Raw genomic sequence first — 25,979 nt, forward strand, 5'->3', positions numbered from 1 at the left:
TATTTTGCCACGTTTGTTATATTTTTATATTTTGTACAGTTTTGCTGTATAAAATCTTTTTCATGTTCATGTACTCAAATGTTGTCTTTTTTAATGAATTTTGGCCTTCATCTTTTAAAACTATTTCAAATTTCAACATCAAAATACTTGTCACCTGGGATGGGATATGAACTCAACAGCAGAAGGACTTGCTCCTCATGGTCCAATGACTAACATCACATACACACTGTTCATTCTAGATTAAAATAGATGATGAATATAGAATTTATTATTTTTTGTGGAGAGAGAAAAAGTTGTAAGCCTCCCCAGAAAGTCTGGCTATTGAATTGTCTCCAAGTAATTACTGAGTAACTCATACCTGCCCTCCATACTTTACTGAAAGGGCTCATATCATAGGCTAAATTCACACATATCAACAACTAATCCATTAGTCAACTTTCCTTTTCTTCTCTTTCTCCTCCTTCCTTCCTTCTCTTCTTTCCTACTTCCCTTCCTTTTTTCCTTCCTTCTTTCTCTTTCTTTCCCTCTCTCTTTCTTTCTCTCTTTCTCTCTCTCTTTCCTTCTTTCTTTCTGTCCTTCCTTCCTTCTTGCTTACTTGCTTGTTTTTTCTTTCTGGTGTGCACCACCTTGCTCAGCTATTGGAGATGGGTCTCATGAAGTCTTTTTCCCAGGTTTGTTTCTAACTGTGATCCTCTCAATTTCTGCTTCCCAAGTAGCTATGAGTGCATGTGGGAGCCACCACACTAGGCTCTGCTATCCCTGCAGATCAATATGTGTATGTATTTCTATACCAGTGCCACATCTTATCATACCTTTCCAAAATGCTTTACTTGTAGGAGGGTTGGCCTTTTATTATATATATACACACACACACACACAAACACACTATACACATACCATATATATGGTACACACCATATATGTGGTACATATCATATATATGATGTATATATACATTATATATGTTCATACATATACCATATATTGTATATATGCCATATATATATACCATATATATCATATACATACCATATATATACAACGTATACACATATACCATATATACATATATATTTATATATAGCGTGTGTGTGTGTGTGTATGTGTGTGTGTGTGTATGTGTGTGTGTGTGTGTGTACTCAGCTGTAGTAGGATATGGAATTTTCCAATCTAATAATTAGGGAAGACCTAACCAAGTCCCAGGATTTCTTTCTATGAGTTTTTTATACTTATAAGCATGCACATGGAAGCAGCATGGAGGTTTCCTTAGAAATGACTTTTCCCTCCTATCTCCACTGTGAACACACACGGTTGCTAGGAGATGGAGGCGGCCTGCAGTGTGAGGATTTGTGGGTAGGATCAAAACATATTTTAGAAATTGTGTCAGGACGTGATGGATTCCATGTTGTCTACTCTGCTGAACTCACACTGCAGATGACTATTCCTTTAGGAAGATATTCTTACCTCTTGGCTAAGGATATTTTGAATGTCACTCAAGGAGCAATTTTTCCACATATCTTCAGATAACTCAGAATCGAGGATTAGTTCATTCTTGGAACTTCTGGTTGAGTGACTCTCCCTTGGGATCTCTGGGAAAACAAAGTAACTCTAGTTGATCTACACTGTTAAAGGTACCTTTAAATATCTCCCCCTTAACTGCCACTGAGTGGATTTAAATAGTCCCTCCCCTTAACCACCACTGGGTATGTTTAAATATGTTCTCTCCACAACCATCAGAAACCAGAGAAAGGATGAACCACCTAGTAACTTGTATTGAGATACAATTTATTTGTATAAATATTGAAGAAAAAACAGAATCTTCAGCAGATAAACCCTTGATAGAATGAAATGTACATGAAATAGAAAAATAAAGCTAGTAGAAGAAAATTACAGTTAAAATAGTAGAAAATTAAAGTGACTATTGATATAGTACATAATCTTAGCATGAATTTTCCAAGGAAAACATTAAATCCACAAGTTATTTAACTAATGGTTAGATCCAATAAGAATATCACAAATAGCTGAAAGAAAAATGAGTGGGGAAACTATTGTTTTAATGTTAATTTTTAAAATATATTAGTGACCCTTATGAACCAATGAGATGGATATAAATGTCTTGTAGAATATCTACATTAGAAACTGGTGACTGAGGGTGGGCACCGGTGGCTCACGACTATAATCCTGAGATCTGAGGATCACAGTTCAAAGCCAGCCCAGGCAGGAAAGTCCATGAGACTCTTATCTCCAATGAACCACCAGAAAACTGGAAGTGGCACTGTGGCTCAAGTGGTAGAGCACGTGCCTTGAGCTAAAGAGTGCAGGGACAGCACCCAGGCCCAGAGTTCAACCCCCACAACTGACAAAAATACAAACAGTACATTTTCTACATACATGTCATATGGATTGAGATTAGAGAGAAAGCTGACTATCAGTTCTGGCTTTATATAAACACTGGTGTGTGAATCCTCACATGGTCTTCTAACACTGCATGCTAGAACATGGAACAACTGGCTCACACAGCAAATGAAAATGGACATTGACATTTCTGCACTGTTCATAAGAGAAAAAACTTGAAGCATTCTGAATACCAAGTAATGGAGAATGAATCTTATAAATCAGAGGATTACCCAATTTATGAAGTGGTGCATGGACATCAAAAACAAAGACATGTGTGTAAACAATTTTCCTGGAGATACATTGCTTCATGATTGTAAACATGATGTGATTTATTTTTATTTTTATTTTTTTGTCAGTCGTGGGGCTTGAACTCTGGGCCTGGGTGCTGTCCCTAAGCTCTTCAGCTCAATGTGAGCGCTCTACCACTTGAGAGACACAGCGCCACTTCCAGTTTTCTGAGCAGTTTATTGGAGATAAAGAGTCTCACGGACTTTTCCTTCCCAGGCTGGCTTTGAACTGTGATCCTCAGATCTCAGCCTCCTGAATAGCTAGGACAGGCATTAGCCACCAGCGCCCAGCTTCATGATGTGATTTAATGTTCATTTTTGACACTGATGTTTTAAGTCTTCCTATCTCCTTACCCATCTATCTATGTAAGAACCAGGAAACAGGATTCCAGGAGGGCAACACACACAGCAGGAAGTGACAGGACTCTGGAGGTAGCTTTCAAGGGATTGTCATTTTATGTTTTTATGTCTCCCAGCTTTTGTCAAATAAGCATGCATTACATTTTAAGAGAAGAGAATAAGATAAATCTAAAGTATAGCCATTTTCTTTTTCAAAGTTGACTGCAAAGAATCACAAATGGTTTCCCAGATTTATTTCCTAAAATGTCTGCAAATAAGCTTCAGCGCAATGAAGCACACTTAATTCAGCTGCAGCTCACAAACTGCCAGTCATCTGGTATCTCATTTCCTATCTCCAAAAGAAAAAAACCCAAACCAAACAAAAGCAAGTCTCCCTTAGTGGCCCCTCTGGGCTACATAATAAAACATAACACCATCCTCTCAAGCTCCATGTGGAATATTCCAGCCTTGGGTGCTTGGAACAAGAGAACTAGGAATGGACAGAGCCAGGCTCTGACCTGGTCAAGCTAGCCCTGGGCTCTGCGCCAGCTTTCTGGTACTGCATCCTATTCTCTGTGTGTGCTGGAATTCTAAGACAGAAACATACACATGTGCACACGCACACACACACATGTGCACATGCATGCGTACATGCACAGTACCCTAAGGCAGCTGGGCTCTGGGAGATGGAGATGTGGGCATCCGCTGGAAACCTGCTGTCTGGAACCTTGAATGGGGTTAGGATCTAGTTTTGTATCCTCTGTGACTCCCTCTCAACAAGGTTTGTGCAATTCCCACTACCTCTGCCTTCCTTTCTTTGAAAGGAGCCCTCCACCCCCACCCCTTCCCCTCTGCCTAATTATTTTTGGTGCTCAGCATGGAACTCAGGGCCTTGCCCATGGAAGTCAAGTGCCCCACCACTGAGCCACATGTTACAAGTCTCTCTCAAAAGGACTCTTGCTGATTCCAAGGACACAGAAGAAACACAAAGCCAGGCCCATCCAAAATGCAGCTAACAGGAGATTCACCCAAGAGAGTTCTTATGTACCTAAATAGACAGTGCCTATGATGTCCTGGCTTCCCAAGGATGCAAGTGCAGTGGAAACAGAAATATACAAACTTAATGGGAAATATTGTTCTATATTTAGAAAAGTCAAAGATAACAAGTTGCTCCAACTACAGACAGCCTTACAGAGTAAGAATATCAGTGGCTCTGTAAACAGCTCTGAGTTCTTCAAGACATTTTTTAAAAAATTTACATACAGCAGGGAAATGCTATCATTCATCATTTACAGTGGGAGTTCATAACTAGAGATGGATGTAAAGAACTATGTGGAATTGTGCTTAACCAGGAAAGTAAAGCATTTGAAATAAATGCAAATTGGTGAAGTACATTTTGTGACTTTTCCACTCAAGTATATTTTCCAAAAATGCTACAGACATCATAGAGACAGCAAAGAATATGAAGACACTGGGTGCTGCTCTACAAGAATTGGAGGTGACGTGCCTCCACTACTGTATGGGTGCCCCGAGGCCTTTCCCAAAACGAGCTCCAAAGTCAGTGACAGACACAAGGGGGACACAGGACCAAGGGAGCATCCCGGAGGCTGGACAAGGCTACCTGCCTGTGACTACTGCCTCTGCCACTGCCCAAGCCACACACTCTCTGCTTTTGTCTCCTCACGGGCAAAATGACAGGGGAGAGAGTACCTGTGTGCACATGACCTGTCACAGGTACTGGCCTGAGCCATCACGTGCACTTGCATGAGCTATCACGTGCACTCACAGGAGCTATCACGTGCACTTGCCTGGCTCCTGGCAGACACTCAAGGATATCAGCTGTAGGTCCATGACTAAGAAATTTCTTTAGTAAAGGGACATCTGGTAGGACAGTAGCAACCCAAGTAAGAAAAACTCAGAAACTAGATGGTAGAACTCAAGAAAAGAAAAAAAAAAACATTCACACTATAAAGTACAGTGCTATTAACTATAGTCATTATAAAACTTTCCAGCCACATGCCAAAAACATACCGATAGGAGATGGCAGGTGTGTGAGTTAACTTGACCTGGGTAATCACTTCAGTGTACATGTGTATCAAAACATCAGAGTATAGACCTCAAACACAGAGTATTTTTCTTTGTTGATGATACATCAGCAAAGCTGGAAATGAATCATTCTAGACATGAAGACTAAACAAAAAGAGGCACAAAAATAAACAAATACAGCAGAAATAGAAGATGAAGTCAGAATTATATCAAGAAGGGAGAAAGGAAGAAAGGAAGACCTAGAGGTGAAATGGGACATGCCAAGAGCCCCAGCTGCTGGTTCCTTAATCTAGAATGTCCACAAAAGAACTCTGTTGCTGACTGAAGGATTTGAAGCCAATGACAAAAGTTATACAGTTGGTATTCAATGGGAAAAGAAGCTTGAGTATGACATTTTCCAAGGGGATCTCCAGGACTTGGGGGAGGCAGACAGGTACTGGGAAAAGGCCCCTGCTGTGGAATGAGCCAGGAAGGAGGCAGCAACAGGAAGTTAAGAGAGTGTGGCATCTGATGCAGAGGAGAAGCCTGCTGAGAGGTCTTACACCTGATCAAATCAAAGAGGCCTTTTGTTGTAAGAGGCACTGTTACTTTATGTGTTATAAACAAAGAAAGCTAGCTGCCAGTGGTAGATACAATGTATGTGGCTTGGGGGGTGGGGGTTGGGTTTTGTGTTAAACTGAAACTCTATTAGGTATACACTAAGAAGAACATGAAAGAGAAAATTATAGAAATTACAGTTGTATTATAGAGGTTGCCCTCTTACAGCACCTAATAAGCAAAAGAGGAAAATACTAAACAAAACAAAATAGCAAAATAATGTTTAATATGAGCAGCCAGAGTCTTTGCTTCCAATGCTGGCAGATGAGCTCTTATTAAACCAAAATCCTTGGCAGATAACAATTATAAAATACAAACAACCACATCTGAAGGCATTGACAGGGGCTGAGAGCAGACCCCAGTGGAAGTACACACTGGAACTGTGACTCATACTCAATCCCCTATTACCTGGCTTTGTGCGGAGGGGCGGCTTCAGCCAGAGAGTTGCTAGGTGGCTAACCCTGGGCTATAAATCTGGGTCAAGACTATGTCTTGAGCTGGGAAAGAGGGATGGAAACCATCAAAGACAGGCATGAAGAGGGGCTCAGAAATCCAGGGATAAACTGCCCAAATCTCTTGCTAACCTCTGAAGTCCAATGCACAGCAAGAGCAGGCTGTCCAGTGATGAGACAAGAACAACCCAGACATCAGCCACCACCCTGCAGCAGGGCGACATTAAGAGTATGAGCAGTCAAGGAAACTGGCTTCTAGAACAAAAACTCAAATTCTGCAAAGGAGCATGAAATAATCCATCATCTTTATCACACAAAATTTACAACTGCCAGGCCAAATTCCCAAACTACTAGAACAGCAAACTGTGATCAATATCCAAGAAAAATAAGCCAAAATCAATGAAAAAATGAACCCCTGCAATGAGTTGGAATTAGCAGACAAATATTTTCAGAGTATTTTAATATTCCTTAAAATTTAAAATAAGTGTTTGAGAATATGTACTCATAATGAATGAAGATGGGAAATCCCAACTGAACACCAAAACCCATCGCCATGTATTGAGTGTTTACTGTGACTGTAAAAGCCCCACGTGGAACAGCAACATGGCAGGGACAAGACTGGAGACATGCCGCGGTCAAGTCCTTATACCTCCCAGACTACCTACAGGTAGCTGCTGAGAAATCAAAGATGCAGAGCATAAATGTAGAACAAACACAAAAACATCTGAGAACAATACATGTCAGTAGAGATATAAGATGGAATAGGAAATGCTCAATTTACCCAAATTTCTTTAAATGAATGCATGCTGTACAGGACACAAAGGGAGGGACTGAGAACGAAAAGGAGGAGGAGAAGGAAGAGGAGGAGGAGGAGGAGGAGGAGGAGGAGGAGGAGGAGGAGGAGGAAGAACAGAAGGCAAAGCGCCGGCTTTGCAGGAATATGTAAGCCAAGATTAAAAACAATGACAGGATATCTTATAAGTACATGAATACAGGAAAATAAGGGCTCAAGATGATGAGGTGATAAAACAATAAAACCAGATGAAAAACAAGAGTGGAGCTAAGCAAACATTATGGAACTAACAAGCCAATTAGAAGCATCAACAAGGAAGGGAGCAGACCTTGGTGGGGGCTGAGTGACATGAAGAGGAGGCACTGTGAATGCAGAGGGAAAGGACAGGGGGACAACGCACTTGCAGGGAATACATAGCTACAGGAAACAAAAGGAGTCCAACATGGGGACTATTTCTACCTGGAAAATGAGAGCTGGAGGTATGGTTAGTGTGTGGCTCATGTGATTGAGTACCTGCCTAGCAAGCACAAGGCCCTAGTGTGCTAGTTGAAACCCTAGTGCCACACAATAGAAGAAAAATGGAAATTGAATGATTTATTCAAAGATATATAATGTTACTTTTTTAAAAAAAAAACCTTTAGAGTGAACTGAATTTTCAAATTAAAAATATATTTACTGTATTTGGAGAAGTCCTAGGCTAGGTTACTAAAATACAGTGATTAAAACATCTTTTAAAAATGGGAAGAAAACACTGCAGATGGTGTTTGTGAATTGGCAGAATTAAAGTTGCAAAACTGTGTATATTACCAAAGTGATCTAAAGGTTCAATGCAATGATATTCTTCACATATAAAGAAGAATCAATTCTAAAATTCATATGGAGGCACAAAAGACCCCAAATAGTCCAAACAAAGCTGACCAGAAAGAGCAATGCTGGAGATGTCACAAGACCCAATTTCCAGTTATATTACAAGGTGGTTTGGGAGGGTGACGGAGACTGAGATTGATTGGAATACATTGTGGAAATCTCACACTGAACAATTTTTGTATAGTGTATGCTACAAAAAATTAAAAAAAGAAAACAGCATCTTAGCCATTCTGATAAAGATCTACCCATTCAGCCTCTGAATCAACAGTCCTTTAGCAGGTAATCCTAAGAAAAGTAAGGAAACCCATCCACACTTGCCCAGGACTACTCACAGAAACTATGTTCGTAAGACTAGACTTGAACCCAGGGATGGTGACACAAACCTGTCATCCTAGCACAGGGGAGTCCCAGGCAGGAGCCCAGCCTGGGCTTCAGAGAACTTATCTCAAAAACAAACCCTGGAAACAGCCCTGAAAACCGTCCGATGGAAAAGGGGAAGAGGGTAAATCAAGAGAACAAGAACAAATTGTCAACTTAGTTAACAGATGAATATCTTAAAAACACACTGAGAAAAAGAAGATTAAAAAATATGGTATTGTATGTTTGCACCATGATTTCATTTAATTGGAACTCTAGTGATATAGAGATTAACATAAGCTGTGATTTGTATAGACAGAAACGAGACAGCAGCTGTCTGACAAAGAAAACTTTTGGTGGTGGAAATGGTTTTATTTTACCTGTGGTGTTTATTACATGGTTGCTGCATTGATCAGAATTGATCAAACTGTAAAAACACTATACTACAGAGCAATAGTAACAAAAACAGCATGGTACTGGCACCAAAGCAGACACACAGGCTAGTGGAACAGTAGGCCTACAAGTGGACCCACATGGCTACAGTGTCCTGACTTTCAACAGAAGAGGCACAGAGCCACTTGGAGAGATGGCTTCTTGGACAAATGGTGGAGGGAAACTGAGTTTCCACTTGTAGCAGACTGAAACTAGACTCTGAGCAAAAAATAAAAAATAAAAACACTTGAAATGGATTTTTAAAAAACCTAAATGTAAAGAGGTTAAAAAAAACTTTAAGCAACTTTCTTACTATAACTCTGACAACTCAGGAAGTATGAAACTTCATCAAACTAAAATGCTCCTGGACAGCAAAGTAAACAAGTACCAGAATAAGGAGGCAGTCTACAAAATGGACTGGAAGAAAGAAGGGAAGAAGGAAAGGAAGAAAGGAAGGAAAGGAAGAGAGGGACAGAGGAAGGGAGGAAGGGAGGAAGGAAGGGAGACATGAAAGTAGAAGAGAGTAAACTACCCCTTCTAGACAGTAGACTATCTAGGTGGTAGTATATCTAAGTGACAGGATACTAGGTGATAGCAGAGTATCTAGGTGATGGCAGAGTATAGGTGATGGCAGAGAGAGTATTTGGGAGGAGGAAAGGGGTTAGGAGATGGGAGATAAATGGGATAACTATGATCAAAGTATGCTCAAACATGCATGAAAATATAATTATGAAACTATTTTGAACAATTAATGTACACTAATAAAAATGAACAGAAAAAATTAACAAAGCGCTTTAGGCTGCCGGGAAGAGAAAGTTAAACTCTAAGTGGACCTTGAACCTATCCACAGCTGGACTCCCGCCAGCAGGCCAGGAGTGAAAGTCCACAGCATTCTGAAAGGGCAAGTGTGCTGCAGACCAATGTCCGGCCCAGGTGGGGCCACCGTTTTCTTGTTACAATGCAATTTCTATTCTGATTCTCTCGTGTGCGAGTAATTCTTACATAAAATCTACATGAACTCATTTTTTGCAAGTGCATTTCTGTCTCTCTGTCTCTCCTTTCCATTTATATGCAGGGGAAGATGCCAAGAATAAGGCTGGCAGTGGTTATTTCTGGGTAGTGGGACTGGTTTGATGGTTTATTTCGATCTCTTGCTCATCCCCATTAGTAGCAGCCTCACAGCCTGCTTGGAACAAGACGAGATGATAAAGAGCAAGTCTAGCCTAGTGCCTGATGGGGCGGCTTTACAGAGTCCTGCAGTCTGCTACAAGCAATCTGTGTGAGCAAAACCAGGCTGAACCTGAGCATCTGTCATTGTTCAGCCTACAAACCACAGAAGGGCTCCATAAGTATTCACTGAACTAAGTTGCATGGGACAAGTATCAAGTGCTGACTATGCCAGTCCCGGGGAGAGAATGCCCTGGGCAGGGAACCCCATGCTAAGCCCACTCACAGCAGGAAAAGACAAAGGTGGGGCTGTTGTCTCAAGACAACAGGGACCCCTGCTCCCTCTAGCTACTCTAGAGCCAGATAGCTCTGCACATGGTCAGGACAAACTGAGCAGAAAGAAGTCTCCATCTCAGGAGTCCATGCCTGGCTTTCCACAGCTAATTGTCAATTACTCAACACTGGGACCTTTTACAATGAGACTTTTTCCCACTACAAGAATATGTTCTTTCTCAAACTGTTTCAAAATAGGTACCAGAAAGAAGAAGGTCAAGACATCTCCCTTAATGATACTCCGCGAGAGCTGGGGGTGGCCCCTGTGGGAAGCCGCCCTTCCAAGCAGCCCTTTGGGGCTTGTGGCTGTGCAGTGGCGCCCATACCCTTTTCTGTTGTTCACTGCTTGTATTATTCTTATAAATAATGACAGCATGGCCATTTTCCATATTTGGAAGCACTGCCTGAGAAGAAGAAAAGGTCCTTGTCATCTTTAGCTGTATACTTTTTAAACCCTTACCTTGATTCCCTAAAAGATATCGAGCATTCAGGTCATTGCTGATGTTAAGGTTCTTCAAGAATACACTGTAATCCACTGCAGTCTCTTGATCAAGGCTGTAGTGTTTGGAAAACCTGAAATACAAATTAGATATCCGGTCACATCAAGTCTGAAATGAAGCAAGTTTGAACTGTCTTTTACCTGAGGAGTGGCACTGATTTTAATGCTTGTTTCTAACAGACAACTGGAATTTTAAAAAAAAAAAAAGAACCCACTTGGAAGGAGACCACTTCCTCTACCCAAAGATGGATATGGAGGGGCCTTGCCAACTTCAACCTACAGCACCTCCTCCTTGGGAGTGGGGCAGCCAGACCCTCAGGCCAGCATCTTCCTGTCATCAGTGGTGGGAGATGATATGAGCAAGGAGGCAATCAATATAACATCTCCTGTTTTTTTGACCCCCTTCACTAGGGAGAAACTGAGGCACACAGCAAATGGCTGAGGAAGCGTAGCTTTTCTTGAAGCATTCAATAGTGTTGACATACAATGAGAAGTTTAAAACACAAAAATCATTGGCTATCCCTAGAATATAGTGAAATGAATAGGAGGCTTGGATTTCTCATGGATTTTTCTATTATTCAAATCTGCTGCTTAATAAATGTTTTTTTCTAGATAATTTCTAGGTTATTACATTTCTAAAAAAATCGTTTTTTTTTAATGTTTGGTTATATTATCTCCATATGTGTTAAGTTTCTATAATTATCTAATTTCATGCTTTCTAAAAATTTAGTAATGATTAAAGTATTTGTTTTTCTGTTTTCCAAATTTCACACAGAATGTCATAGATGCATTTCAGAGCCTACCTATTTTTCCACTTTGATGACGCTTGTCTGTTGTTTTAAAAAGAAAAATTATCTGGAGCTGATGACAGCTGCCAGATGTTGGCAGAGAAAGTCCCTAACCAGCTCTATCCTTCCTCCTCAGCCTCCCTCCTGCAAACTGGACAACTCAGAGTTGGCATCTAAGGGCCAGTCCTGGCCTCTTCCTGCAGGCAGGAATTCCTGGCAGAATCCAGCTATGCAGAAAGGGCAGGGCTGCCTGCTGCTCAGGCAAACACAGTGTGCTGGTGAGAGGCTCCTCCCAGCCTTGAAAACATCTGGGAAAAATCCAACATTCCTCAAGTCTGGTCTTTCTCCAAGGCTAGTCTTTTCACTTGGTGTGGGTACATTCAGAGGGCTGTGACACAGTGGAGGAGCACAGGTAGGAAGGCCTGGGGCAGTGTCCTGTGGAGGATGACTCTAAAACGAGCCTTAGCACCACACAGGAAGGCAGCTGCCCAGCACACCTACGCCAGAAAAGGTGGAGAGACACAATTATCAGAGCCAGGGTCCCAGGAACTAGAATTCTGGGCAGGGAGGCACAGACTACAGGAAGCAGCAGGCAAGTGGGTCTCTCAGGAAGGCGGATTTAGAGAAGGGAGGACTCAGCTGGAAAACCTCTCCAGAATTTTGCATTTACCTGGAAAAGAGTCCACAGGCACTCGCTGCTCAGGCTGCAGGCCGGCCTTCCATGGCTTGTTGGTTCATTTGTTTGGAAGGCTGCTCAAGCCAGGCACCAGTGGCTCATGCCTGTAATCCTAGCTACTCAGGAGGCTGAGATCTGAGGATCACAGTTTGAAGCCAGCCAGGCTTCAAAGTCCATGAGACTCTTATCTCCAGTAAACAACTCAGAAAAAGCTAGAAGTGATGCTGTGGCTCAAGTGGTAGAACACGTGAGCACAAAGAAGCTCAGAGTCAGTGCCCAGGCCCAGAGTTCAAGCCATAGGACAGGCAAAAAAAAAAAAAGATTGCTCAAAAATTACAGAGATACAATACTTTATCCTGGGGGGTAATGGAGGGTGTATGGGGTGAATTGAGATGGACTGGGGGAAGTCTTGGTCAAGTATAAAGCATGGAGGTGATCAAATCTGTACCTTCAAATTGGTATGGGCTGAAAGGTGTTCAGCAGCTAAACTATGAAGGAACAAAGGGCATTGGGGAACCTTTATGACTGTGCCACACACTTGTGACTACTGATGGCACCATTATGACATTCATACACTTGTGACTACTGATGGCACGCACTTGTGCCACACACCTTTGACCATTCATATATCACTATCCTTTGTGGTAGACTTCTCTGGTTCTTTCCTTCCTTCTTTCCTTCTTCCTCCCTCTCCTCCTCCTCTTCCTCGTTCCCTCCCCTCCTTCCTTGTTCTTCTTGTACTAGTCCTGAGCCAGAATTCAGAGCCTGGGCGCTGTCCCTGACCTTTACAGCTCAAGGCTGGCACTCTGCTACTTGAGCCACAGTTCTACTTCTGGCTTTTTGGTTGTTTATTGGAGACAAGAGTCTCATGGACTTTTCTGCCCATGCTGGCTTTCAAATTGTGATCCTTGATCTCAGCCTCCTCAGCAATGAGGATTCCAGCCTAAGTCACTGTGCCTGAGTCTCAGGCAGGGCCATCTAGGGAGCTTCCCAAGGCTCTAGGACTAGGGTACAGACTTGACTTCAAAGCCCATCCATTCCTATCCCACACCAAGGGCCTAACACAGATCTTAAATAGAAAGCCTTGAGATGAAAGGATTCATAAATGCTTTGTGTTTTCTGTACTACAATTAACAAAGCAGAATTAATACTAAAGCAGCACGCGCAGAAACAGCATATTCTGGAGCTTCAATAAAGAGCACATTAAACAACTGAAGAAATATTCTCCTTTTGATGCCCCGTGTGTCTGGTCTACGGGAGGCAATTGCAATTCTATTATGTGAAGTTTCTCAAGCCATAGTATGAAAACGGCATTGTTTGGGGGTTTTAAAAAAAATTGCGAATAAAAATTTGTGGAGTTCTTTATTATTCAACCCTTAAGAGATGGGGAAACAGTAACATTTTTTATAGATTTACTAGGTTGGAGACTGCAGTGCCAAACACAAGGTTTATTGTCAAATAAAACACTGCTTTGTTTTTTGATTGCCTGTTTTAGAAGAGTGCTGCCTCCGTTCTATAATTGCACGCACAAAATTATTTAATTTGTTTTGTTTGGATCTTATTCTGGACATTTTCCCAGCCGGAAAGGATGTAAAAATTAAAACATCTATTATGTCTTTTTTTTATTCTGAGGTAGGTTTATAAAGAGGAAAAAAGAAGACAAAATGTTCAAAAGAGTGGGAACTCATGTTTTTTAAGCCTCCTTGCTGTTAGCCTGGGCAGCCCCTGTGCTATGGACACACCTTGTCTATCTCTGCTTTTTTGGGGGGGGTTCCGGTTATGGGGCCTGAATTCTGGGCCTGGGCGCTGTCCCTCAGTTCTTCAGCTCAAGGCTAGCACGCTACCACTTGAGCCATAGCATCACTTCTGGCTTTTTTTCCCTCCTGCTTATGTGGTGCTGAGGAATCGAACCCAGGGCCTCATGCATGCAAGGCAAGTGCTCTACCACTGAGCCACCTCCCCAGCCTATCTCTGCTTTCTTCCACAGTTATCCTACTGTCTTCACTCTGTGTGTGTGTGTGTGTACATGCACGTGCATGCACACACATCCATACTAGAGCTTAAACTCAAGGCCTCATACTTTTGCTTAGCTTTTCTTCTCCAGGCTGACACTCTTACCACTTAAACCACATCTCCACTTCCATCTTTTTGCTTCTTAACTGGGAACCAGAGTCTCTCAGATTTGTTTGCCTAGGCTAGCTTCAAACTAAGATCCTCAGATCTCAGCCTCCTGAGTAGGTAGGATTACAGGTATGAGCCACCAGTGCCTGGCTGGTTTTCTACAGCTATCACATTAAATTCTCTCAAGCATAACAAATCATACTAAATAAAAGGTCTTATTATATTTAAGTAGTTGTACAAAGGAAGTGCCATATAACAAAGCAAGTGATAGAGGCTGGGAAGGTGGCTCGGTGGTAGAGCGCTTGCCTTGCATGCCTGAGGCCCTGGGTTCGATTCCTCAGCACCACATAAACAAAAAAAAAAAAAAGCTGGAAGTGGCACTGTGGCTCAAGTGGTAGAGCGCTAGCCTTGAGCTGAAGAGCTGAGGGACAGCGCCCAGGCCCAGAGTTCAGGCCCCACGACTGGACCCAAAACAAAGCAAGTGATAGAGCATCACAGCCTTGAGTGGAAAAAACCAAGTGAAAGTGAGAGGCCCTGGGTTCAAATTCCAGTAAGCACGCACACACACACACACACACACACACACACACACACACACACACACACACACACACACACACACACACACACACACACACACACACACACACACACACACACACACACACAGAGCAACAATGGACTTGAAAAGAGAATAAAATTTCTGCCGTGACATCAGACAGGGGAGCCACAGCGGGCCCATGGATGAAGGAGTAAATCCTGGGTTGTTTGGTTCACCTCCAAACCTCAGGGTGAGTCAAGCAGACCTGTGAAATGGAAACGTGCAGCCGCCAAGCGTGATACCAATCAGGAAAGAAAGGCGACTAGTGAGGGGACGGTCAATAACCAGTGTTCAGATCTGCTGGCCGTAACACCCAAAATAGACAAGGAGCCCAAGAAACCAATGAGCAAATGCTCAACATCCCAGGCCATAAAGAAATGCAAATCGAAACAACTCTGAGATTCCATCTCATCTCAGTTAGATTGGTCAACATTGTGAATTTGAACAACAAATGTTGGTGGGGATGTGGGGAAAAAGGAATCCCATTGCACTGTTGTTAGGAATGTAAACTAGTACAACCACTCTGGACAGCAGTCTGGAGGTTCCTCAGAAAACTAAACATAGATCTTCCCTACGACCCAGCCATACCACTTGTGGGCATCTACCCAGAACATCACAAGCCTGTATACATCTGTGTTGCTGCACTATTCACAACAGCCAAGTTGTGGAAACAGCACAGATGCCCCACAATAGATGAACAGATCCAAAAAATGTGGTACTTATAAACAATGGAATTTTATACAATTAGTAGAAAGAATAATATGACATTTGCAGGGAAATGGATGGATCTTGAATAAATCATGTTAAGTAAAGTATGTAAAGCTTAAAGTAAGTCAAGACAAATGGCACATGTTTTCTTTTTCTCTCATAGGCAGAAGCTAGATGTAAGCTAGACCTGGGACATGAAAAATTATACAGGACTCTAGGCATTCACAACAGTGAGACCAAAGGAGGACCCTCTTAGGGGAAGAACACAAAGGTGCAATGCCTGTGTGTGTCTGAGTATATAAACATAATATTTATCAAAATGAACTCCAGGAAACGGAAAAAAAATCCGCAGGCCGGATGACAGTACTCAACCCAGGACACCAGTAGAGGAGGACGCTCATGTCCCACTTTTGAGAATGCCTGGGGAGCCTCCTGGAACCCACCCACGTGCCCGTCTCGTTTGCCACCAGCCCCCAGGACTCACATCTGGTACTCCTCTTCCTTCATCTTCAGGCAGAAGGTCTCCAGGATCCGCCTCAGCTCCTGAGGGCGCACCCGGCCTGTGTTGTTGATGTCTATGAGCTGGAAGGCTTTGATAATCGTTTTCTTGTTCTTGTGAACCTACATTTAAAAAGGGATTCAGGAAAAGTCAAAAAATCCAGTGCGTGAAACCCAACTGGTCATTAAAAAAATGAAAAAGTTTTTTTGAACACTTCTTATAAAAATAAAATGTTTTCAAAGATTCACAGTGGCAGGCATTGCAAAATGACATGTCTTTGGGAGAAAAAAAAGGACACTTTACGTTTATTGAATGTTTTCAAGGCAATTTTCTTAGTAAATAGTCTTAGTTTGTTGGTTTTTTTTTTTAAATAAAACTCTAATGCAAAGCAGTAAGCCTCATGAACAACTTATTTCCTTTCAGGGCTACATAAAAAATCTTTTTTGTTAATTGATGCTTCAAAACTACAGTTCTGGCATAGCTGGACTGGTACAATTTGTATTTTTCATAGCCATATGCAAACTATTTTTACCAGGAACTAGAAGATATGACTGTATATTTCAGTCCCTCTGAATTTTTAAAAAATATACCATGAGGAGTTTTATGGAGCTCTGCCCCATAATGGCGTGTGCACGCTGTCTGTTGAGGCCTCTCAGAATCATAGAGGGCGTGGACAGCCATCTCTTCTGTTCAGAGAAAGGGAGCTCTGGGTAGAGCCCATAAGCAGGCACTGAGCTATGTGAGCACACACACACACATGCACACAGACACACACACACACACACACACACACACACACACACACACACACACACACTCACACGCACATGCTTCCCCATTTGTAGATCAGGAGATGGAGGTTCAAGAGGCTTCATTTCAGTTCAATGGCATGACGCTGGCGCAACCTCAGGTTTATGCTTCCCCTATGCTACTCTGTGGGAGGATGGGGAGGATGGGGAAGCACACACAGTTGGGGTGGTGGAGGTAATAGTCAAATAAGAGGCTCAGGGGGCAGCTAGCGGAGGCCTTCAGAGAAAAGAACAAACACTTCTGGACACAGGGACCTGATGCCTCTGTGGGACAGGAGGCGTGGCTGGGTCCACGGTCAGCCTGCAGTGAGCTCCCTCCAGCGAGGACAGGAAAGCTCTGGGTAAGGCAGGCCAGGGGCTCGGTGGGTAGGGAGGGAGTGAGGGCAAAGTCTGGATTCTGAGGAGAATCAGTGGTCCCAGGAGAAGTTCAGGGAGACCCATAGCACAGGTGTGTCTCTCATCGGCACCACTCCCCTCCTCCCTACACTCTCAGAATGTACCCCTGGCTGTCTTGCACTCACTGAGCCTGGCCTACCCAGCAAAGGAGCCTCTCTCACAGGTCCTCCAGAGGTCCTGAGCAGCCATGAGCTGGTGGGGGGCTGGCCCCCATCTTGAGGCTGATCAAGGACAGTGTTCCTGTCAGTTGATGTGGGGAGCTCGCATCTCCACCTTCTGCCTCCACCGCGCCCTGCAGCAGCTCTGCAGACTTCAGCCCCTCCGGGCTGGACAGCGCCAGTCCCAGTCCCTCTGGACGCCTGATCTGACCCTGACATTGCTCCAGCCGGGTCCTCACTCCAGAGGCTGCTGCCCCCTGCCCAAACTCCATGCTTTGTTATGACAATAATAAGGTCAAGATCACACTCAAGACACCCCACTTTCCTTCAGTTTCAAGTAAATCCAGTTCCACGTGGTCTGACGGTGCCAGAGACACATGCACCACTGCATGCTAGCCCTCCTCTACCATTGTACACACACACACACACACACACACACACACACACACACACACACACACACACACACACACACACACACACACACACACACACACACACACACACACACACACACACACACACACACACCATCCATACAGCCACCTTTTTATTTCTGTTGGAACTAGGGATGGAACCTGGGGCCTTGGACATGCTAAGAAAGCATCTAGCACTGAGCCATGTTCACTGATAGATGGAACTGGACAGTAACTAGAACTAGAAACACTCTTCTCCCCCTCGACATCTACCTCCTAAAACACAAAATATTGGAGCTGCTCGTGATGTCAAGCTCAATGTATCATCTCCCTCCCCAAACACACCCTGCAGCTTTGAGATAGCCTGTGACCCAGGACCATATCAGGTATGGCCACATCTGCTGACACAGAGGCTGCTAAAACTCCAACTCCACCTTTGCACAAAGAGCCCCGTTCTCCCTGTTCCCATCCTTCCCCCACTACCATGCAGCCACCCTGACTTCTACCCCTCCTCTCCTTCCTGTCTGATAACAAGGAACCTCGTGGTAAGGAGGGCATGCCTCTTTCTCTTCAGCCGGGCTGAAGGAGACTTGGTTGCCCTCCCCCAGGTTCCTGTTGGATGGTTGAGTTCGTCTTTCTGCTCCTTTCCTTTAGTCATAACCCTGATGCTTGAAATATGTGCCCACACAGCCCACTTTACCCACTCTCCCAACTTTCAGCTTCTATTCCTCTCTGCTTTACAGGAAAAAGCAAACCAACTGAAAGACCATGTTCCTGGGCTCCCCAGCATTCACAGTCCATCTGCCTTCACACCCACGTGCTGTGACCCTGGTCCTGGTCCAAGGGAGAGACCTCTGTGACCCTACCTACAGCACATGCTGGCCAAGGAGTTCTCTAGCCCCTCCCTTCCCCGCCACACCTCCCCCATCACACTGGGCTTGGAACAAAGCCTCCTTGCATCCTCCACCTAGTGAGCCTTGTGCCCGAGGCTCACACCAGTAACCTTACCTACTTGGGAGGCTGAGAATGGAAGGATCGCAGTTAGAGAACAGCTCTGGAAGAAATGTTAGCCGGGTTCAGAGGCACAACTCCTGACATCCTAAACTGTTTGGAAGAGTAAGGTTGGGAGGATCGTGGCTCAGGAACAGCACATGCACTGGCTTAGAAAAGGTGAGTCGGGAGGAGCTAAGCCTGCAGGGGGAGCGGCAGGGTCTGGGGTGGCTACAAAGCAGTGAAGACAAGGACACAGACAGGGAGTGTGGAGTCTGGCCAGGCAGCACTGGAGGCCGTCTGGAGGGGGTGGGCCGGTGGGAGCCCTGCAGGGCTTTGAATCAAGATGGGCTTAGACGGACAAGTGTTCAGGCAAGAATGCTGTGTGAGGTAAGGTGTGGCACTGGAAGGACACTGGTAGCCATGTGGGGAGGGGAGGTGGTAAGTGAGACGGGGTAGATTCAGGAAATGTTCTCAGTCTGGACAGGGACAGGCTCTCTCAATAGGCTGGAGATGTTGTGAGCAAAAAGGAATAGGTGGAATGGGTTTGCCTTCATCAAGGAGGAGACAGGGCGGGGAGCAGTTGGGTTTGGAAAATGAGAGGAAGTGTGAAGCAGAAATCAAATAGGTGATTGGATATTCTGGGACATTCTTCCTGGTACCTGCTGGCTCCTGTCCGCTCCTCATTTGGGTCTTAGCCCCAGATGTCACCTTATCAGTCAGACCTCCCCTGACCCTGCAGAGAAACAGGATACCCACTGGCAGTGTCCCCGTCTCCAGAGCCCCCACCACCACCAGCTAGCCAGGATCTTGTGTGGCCTCTCCCTCTACGTGAGCCCTTGGGGATTCTTGCTGGTCCCAGGGTCTAGGGCAGCATGGGGGTCAGTCCTGGATTGTGGTCGGACCCCTCCTTGGGTCAGGACCAGGCCCGAATGGAAGCCTGATGACAGCAGTGTTCGTACCATTGCAGCCTGGGTAATAGGCTCACAGGTTGACAAATGCCTATTGTGTGCAAGGCCCCAAACTAAGTACTCCAGAGCCACCACCCCCTCCCAGAGAGGGACCAGCAAGTGCTGGGGAGCAGGAGAGGTAGGCCAGGCTGTGCAAGTCCATCTTTTACTTCCCCACCTGGTCTAAAAGATGGAGCTCTAACCAGCAGCACTTGTACCCACGGCTGCAGAAAAACCTCAGCCCTTGTCGGCTGCCTAGGTCCTGTCCACCTCTTCTGGGAAAATGGGGGTGGGGTGGGGAAGGACACATGTGATGTACCTCCTTTAAACCCCAGAGTACCCCATATGGATCTACAAACCTGGCATGCAGGAACACCCCCCACCCCCCGCCGCACCCCGTCAAGATACGCCTCCAAGTTTCCTATCACTTGTCAGACGGAAGTTTGGCACCATCCGAAGAAGGGCGCTACAGATGGCCAGGCTGATCAACAGCAGAGCAGTTAGGGCCCTGGTGCACGGGACTGGGCCAATGTGGCCGGGGAGGAGAAGGAGCTAAGGGCTCAGGGATGGTGACCAAGACCGCCACCCCCCACCCCCCACCTCTGTTCCCGGGCTCCAGCCACACTGAGCCACTGGGAACTCCTTCCTGCTTCTGTAAGCACAGATCATACATTTCCACTCTGGGCTCCTCTGCTGGACAGCTCCTGCCCTACCCCACTCGGGCCTCCATCACAGGCGGCTTCCAGGGAGGGAGGCCTAGGGCACAGCTCACCCAAGGCACAGGGCCACATTCCTGGCAGTCCTTTCCAAACCCAGCGTGCTTCTCACAAAAGAAAATCTGCTCCTGTCCTGAAGGGTGCCCCAGGAGACCTGCCTGAACAGGGCTGACCCCACTTCCTCACTATTTGGGGAGCAGTCAACATTTGCTTCCCACCCAGCCTTGTACACCTGCAAGTAAGAGTGGTTCTGACATTTTTAAATGGTTGGGGGGAAAATCAAAAAGAAGAACAGTATTTCGTGACAAGTGAGTTATGTGAATTTCAAATTTCAGGATCCATAAATAGATTCTATTGGCATACAGCCGCTCCCACTCATTTGCATATCGTCTGCGCTGATTTCCCCTAGCAGGGCTGAGTGGGTGGCCTGGGTAGAACCCTCCAGAACAAGACAAGAACAGTCCTCCTGGCCTCTCACTGGTCAGTCCTGGTCCAGTCCTGCACACACCTCCTCAATTGAAGCTGAGCAGGTGAGGCCTTTGGAGAAGCCCTAGAGACATGAAGAGTTTTAGAAAAAACCCAACGCAGAGCTAGTTAGCACTTGAAAGTGCACAAGCCAGGAATGGACTCAAGGCCCATGCGGGAGGCCATATCTCCCCCCAGGAAGCTTTCCCATCCCCCTGTCCAAACTTCTCCTTCTCTGACCCTCTTTCCAGGTCCTTGGAACCCAGGGTGGCAGACCTGGGTGGGGAGGGGAGGGCAGAAGGAGGAACCAAGCAACCTCACCAAGGGAGCCTCACCCACAGGAGGCAGGAGGAAAGCAGCGTGGCTTCAAGACACCTTACCTGATGGTTAAAGCCCAACTGGATATAGTAAGACATGGAAGGGACTACTAAATTTTTTGAATCATTTTTTAAAACCAAAAGAAAGGAGAAATGGCGGGTTTGAATACTATGGGAGAGTCCTTTGGTGAAATTAATACGTATGGAATAAATCAAAATATTCTTCTAAAGATTTAACTTATGAAAGGTAGAGTTGTAAAAGCTACCACAATAAGCAGAGACTACTTGTCCTTCAAGGAGGCAGGGAGAGACCCACAGTTCCCTCCAGGCCAGTGCTCACCCCTGAAAGCACAGGATACCACTGGAGACCAGAGCCCCCCTCGGGGACACGCCTGGCGTGTGTGCCAGACCCCTCCTCTGCGAGAAAGCCGGAGGGCAGAGTGGTGCAGTGACGCTATTCCCAGCCCCACTCTATCACTCAGGTAAGGGAAAAGCATTCTGATTTCTCCAGTCATATGACTTCTTATCTGGAAAGTGGGAACAAGTAGGAGCACTGTTTTACATATTCTGAAGATGGTGGCACTATAGGAATTGCCAGCTGGGCTCAGTGGCTGATGACACACTTCCAAATCACTGAGTATCACACACACATGATGGGGAGTGGCAACCCCTAACCAGAACTACTCTCCCCAGCTCCATCTCTCAAAGATAAGGAGCCTAGGGAGGACAGGAGGTCTGACATAGGAAGGAGTCCATAGTCAAGAAGAGGGCCTGGATCAATGAATAATTGTCAAGTGATGGATGGATGGATGGATGGATACATGAATTGGTAGGCTGAACAGATGGAAGTTTGGATGGATGGATAAGGGGATGTACCTGTGTGAGTATATGAGTAGGTGGATAGATAGATGATGTGTGGATGGACTGGTGGCTAATGGAGGATGGAAGGAAGGAAGGATGGATGGATGGATGGATGGATGGTGGGTAGGTGGGGCTGCTACATTCATAGGCAATAAGCTGCAATCTGCCACACAAATCTTTGCACAGGAAAGTAAGGCACCTGTGAAGAAGGGACTCACTGGTCTATATGCACCCTCCTGGGAGGGGAACTGGGGAATCAGAAGCATGTCCAAGCCAATCAAGAGAGGCCTCCTGCATCAGCCAGCTTAAGCCCCTAGTATTGGCATGGACAGGATGTATACGTTTCTCATGTATTAAGAAGACTTCCAAGAAGACAGAAAGCAGCAGAATGTGAGGGAAGGGGTGACATTGTCTAAAAAGAAATATAGTCTTTACCTGACTTATGTAACTGTAACCTCTCTGTATATCACCTTTATGATAATACATTTAAAATATATATACCAATAGTTGAAAAAGAAGATAGCTTTACTGCTCCAAAGGGGCTGCTCACAGGCGAGGGGACCCTGGTGGCACAGGGAGAGGGGGGTGGGCTCCTGGGCATGGGGGCCAACGAGGTCCACAGGGATTCAGATCAGAAACCATATAGTTCAGAGACCCTCAATGGGCCCTACCTGAGAGCAGCCTTTTCAGGCTGCCAGGGAAGTTACCAGATGTGGGAGGGATAGAATGATCCCTCTCCCACACTCTGGGGAGGGTGGCAGCAGAACAGGGGTGAGCAGGTGGAATAAAGTGGAGGGGGTGGGCGCAGCACTTAAGTGCTGAGCTGAGAGGATTCACACAGACACGCCGGCATCGCAGACTGGTTTATACCTCCATGGGACAAGACACGAGGCCTGCTGCGGTCCCTCTACCTGCATGCGACAAGACAGGAGGCCTGCCAGCGGTCCTTCAGGGATGGGTAGGAGAGACGTGCTTCTGGAGGGCGGCGAGAGAAGGAAATGAATCTGCTTCATAGTTGTGCCCCACTGAGCTCAGTCAGCTCAATAAACTGCCTACCGTGGTGGGCCTTATTACTCTGCAGTTCTTTGTTTAAAATGCTTTTTTAAGGCACTTTGAGCTCCAGGAAGAAGTGCTGAAAACCCAAGAAATGCGACCACCCAGATCTCAAGGAGCCACAAAAGGGCCCTGGTGGTTCCTTCTTGGAGGCTCCGGGCCACGGGGCCACGCTCAGCCTCCCCTCCTGGGTCTGATGCAGCTTAGCCCCGCCCCGGCACGGGCCGGCCCTCCTGGCTTTGCCACGCTGCTTTCTGCTCAGCATCCCTCCCAGAGCTGCTTCGTCCTGCCTGATCCTGACAGAAGGAGGTCAGGAGCCACGGCCCCCGCCACCTGCAGACCCAGCTCTGGGAAGGGGGCTTTTAACAGCCCCCATCTTGGTTCAACACCCACTGCTGTCAGTCTGGCACCTTTCTGTCATCACCACCAAACTCGTTTGAAATTTAAGAAAGAAAAAAAATTCAATGACACCATGCAAAAGGATTTCTCTTACAATAAACACATCAGTGCTCATTTTCCTTATTATTCTACTTTTGGCTATTTTGTATAAAATCTTTAATTAAAGTTTTTCTTTGAAATTGTCATTATCAACCCAGAAGAAAGAAAAGGGTGGGGGTGGGGGAGAACAACACAGCTGTGCAGATACGCGGCACTATTCAGGACTAAATGAACTGGAACGCGATCAGTAGCTCGACTGTTATGCTCAGAGTTTTGGCTCTGTATTCTCAGTAGCAGTCTAACTTGTCACTTTATATCGACTCCATCTGTTTACACTCTGCAGAGTACTGGCCTCCTACAGTGAACGATTCCTATTTACCAGCTGGTAGAGAGAAGCCAAACCAGATAGGAAAAAATTAGACTACATTCAGAATCTCATAAACACAAACTTTCAATTCAGGGAGGGGAGGGAAGGGGCCGGGGAGGGTGTGTGGAGTGGCGGCTGGGTGTGGCTCACCTTGAACAAAGCCTCGGCCACCCTTTCCAGGGCTGGCTTCAGCCCTCTTGCCACTTTGGAGCTCACCCCAATGGGCCAAAGGACTATGCAGTCATTTCCATGAACATATGCATATCCTGCTTCTACCCAAAACTGAACAAGCTTGCATAAAAAGACAGCCAAATCAGAGCGATGAAAATGGAGAAAACAGAGCAGACAAAAAAGAAAGAAGAAAACCACAAAGTCACCATAATGGAGTCTTGGGTCTCCCTGTAGCCAAAGTGAAGAAGGAAAGTTGCTGGTAATATAATCCACAAGCCATGTATAAATTATGTTTAATTTTCATTTTTTAATGATTACATATAAGACAACTATTAATAAGAAACAACCTACTCAACTGACGCTATGCTGGAGCAGGCTAGGAAATATTTCCTGGCTTTCCTTTCTTTCTTGGTGCCCAGCCCACATCCATGGAATACTAGCTGTACCCCAGGTACAGGTCGAAAACCCTGGGATCTCACCAGCCTAGCCCCATCTCACTCACAGGGCAGAGCTCCGCGCCAGGAGGGGCTGCCACCCCATCCAGCACACTTGCACACCACAAGCTCCGCTTGTACACTGCAGGAATGAGGCCTGTCTGGAGAAAAGGAAGAGAACCCAGCAGGAGAGCAGCAGTTTCAAGCTTCCTGTGCAGGCCAGTGCTGGGTGCTGCCCAGCCCAGAGCCAGTCAGAGAACCCTCGCGTGAGAACTGGAACAGAGCCATATTTAGAACAAGGCCCGTCTCCAGCAGGCCCCAAGTGGCATTCCTCCAGACAAGAGTTCCTCAGGTGTAGATGGCTCACATCTCTAATCCTGGCTGTGCAGAAGGTTGAGATCTGAGATCAGCCAGCCATAATACTATATATACATAATACTATATATACATAATATTATAGCCAGGCTATAATACTCATCTCTAATCAGCCACCAAAAAGCTGGAAGTGGAGCTGTGGCTCAAGTGGTAGAGCATTAGCCTTGAGCAAAGCAACCCTTGGGGAGACAGAGTCCAAACCACAAATAAAAGTTCCTCTGGACACCAACTAGCTCTTCAGGGCCACTGCTGGCCACTAAGGGCACCTTGGAGCACTGTGCATAGGTTTGAGCCAGGTGGTGAAGGAAAGGTGAGACTCCAAATGGCTCTTCCTATCTTGGATTCATGAACAAACAGGAGGAAGGCAAGGGGGCACAGGGTGGAAGTGAGTCCATCAACCAGATCACTCTTCCAGGGGGCAAGTTGTCTGAAGGTGATGGCGGTGGGGGATAGAGGGGGCGAAGGGGAGAAGAGAAGATGTAGGTTCTTCTCACCCCGTTAGCTAGGTGAGCTTGGGTCTTCCTTGCCAAACCCAAACTCTGTCCTGTTCATCCAGGACCCCATGACAGAACTGAGCCCAACTTTGACTCTCCTCTTCACTCCCACATCCAATTCACCACCAGTCCTACTGACTTCACCCTGAAGTCAGCCGTATTCGCTGCTATGCTCTGAAGCATTGGGGATTCACGGCAGGTTAGCACAGCAAAGGCTTGGGGGAGCCTCTGTGGAAAGCCGTGGTGGGCCCGGAGCGTGAGTCGGTATCCAAACCCGCTGCCACCAAAGCAGCTCTCACTTCCTTGGTCTCTTGATCCTCTTGAGCATAGTGATATGCCAGCCAATAAACTCTGGAACCACCGTGATACACCACTTGGGCTGGTGCTCCCACACCCATCTGAAGCGTCTGGAGGACAAAGATTGGATCTCTGTGCACTCACGTCAGTAGGCTGATGGTGATGATAAAAAGGTGGCTGACCCTTGACCTGGGACCAGAACCAAATGAACCTCCTTTCTTTATAACTTAAACAGAGTTGGCTCAAGCCAGGTGCCAGTGGCTCACGCCTGTAATCTTAGCTACTCAGGAGGCCGAGATCTGAGGACTATGAT

The 25,979-nt window shown here is 45.7% G+C and overlaps 1 protein-coding gene across 3 annotated transcripts in view; it reads right to left on the bottom strand.

Moving 5' to 3' along the window:
- Window positions 1–25,979, bottom strand: part of Efcab6 (EF-hand calcium binding domain 6) — a 173,874-nt gene that overhangs the window by 103,330 nt on the left and 44,565 nt on the right. For all 3 annotated transcript variants that reach the window (XM_069999721.1, XM_069999723.1, XM_069999722.1), the window contains 3 exons: window positions 15,945–16,081; window positions 10,528–10,640; window positions 1,465–1,589 (listed from right to left, as the gene is read on the bottom strand). In XM_069999721.1, the coding sequence (XP_069855822.1) occupies window positions 1,465–1,589; window positions 10,528–10,640; window positions 15,945–16,081 (375 nt within the window). The remainder of the gene's footprint in view (window positions 1–1,464; window positions 1,590–10,527; window positions 10,641–15,944; window positions 16,082–25,979) is intronic.

Source organism: Dipodomys merriami, unplaced genomic scaffold (genome assembly GCF_024711535.1).
Source record: "Dipodomys merriami isolate MVZ:Mamm:240054 unplaced genomic scaffold, mDipMer1.0.p SCAF_55, whole genome shotgun sequence".
NCBI lineage: Eukaryota > Metazoa > Chordata > Mammalia > Rodentia > Heteromyidae > Dipodomys > Dipodomys merriami.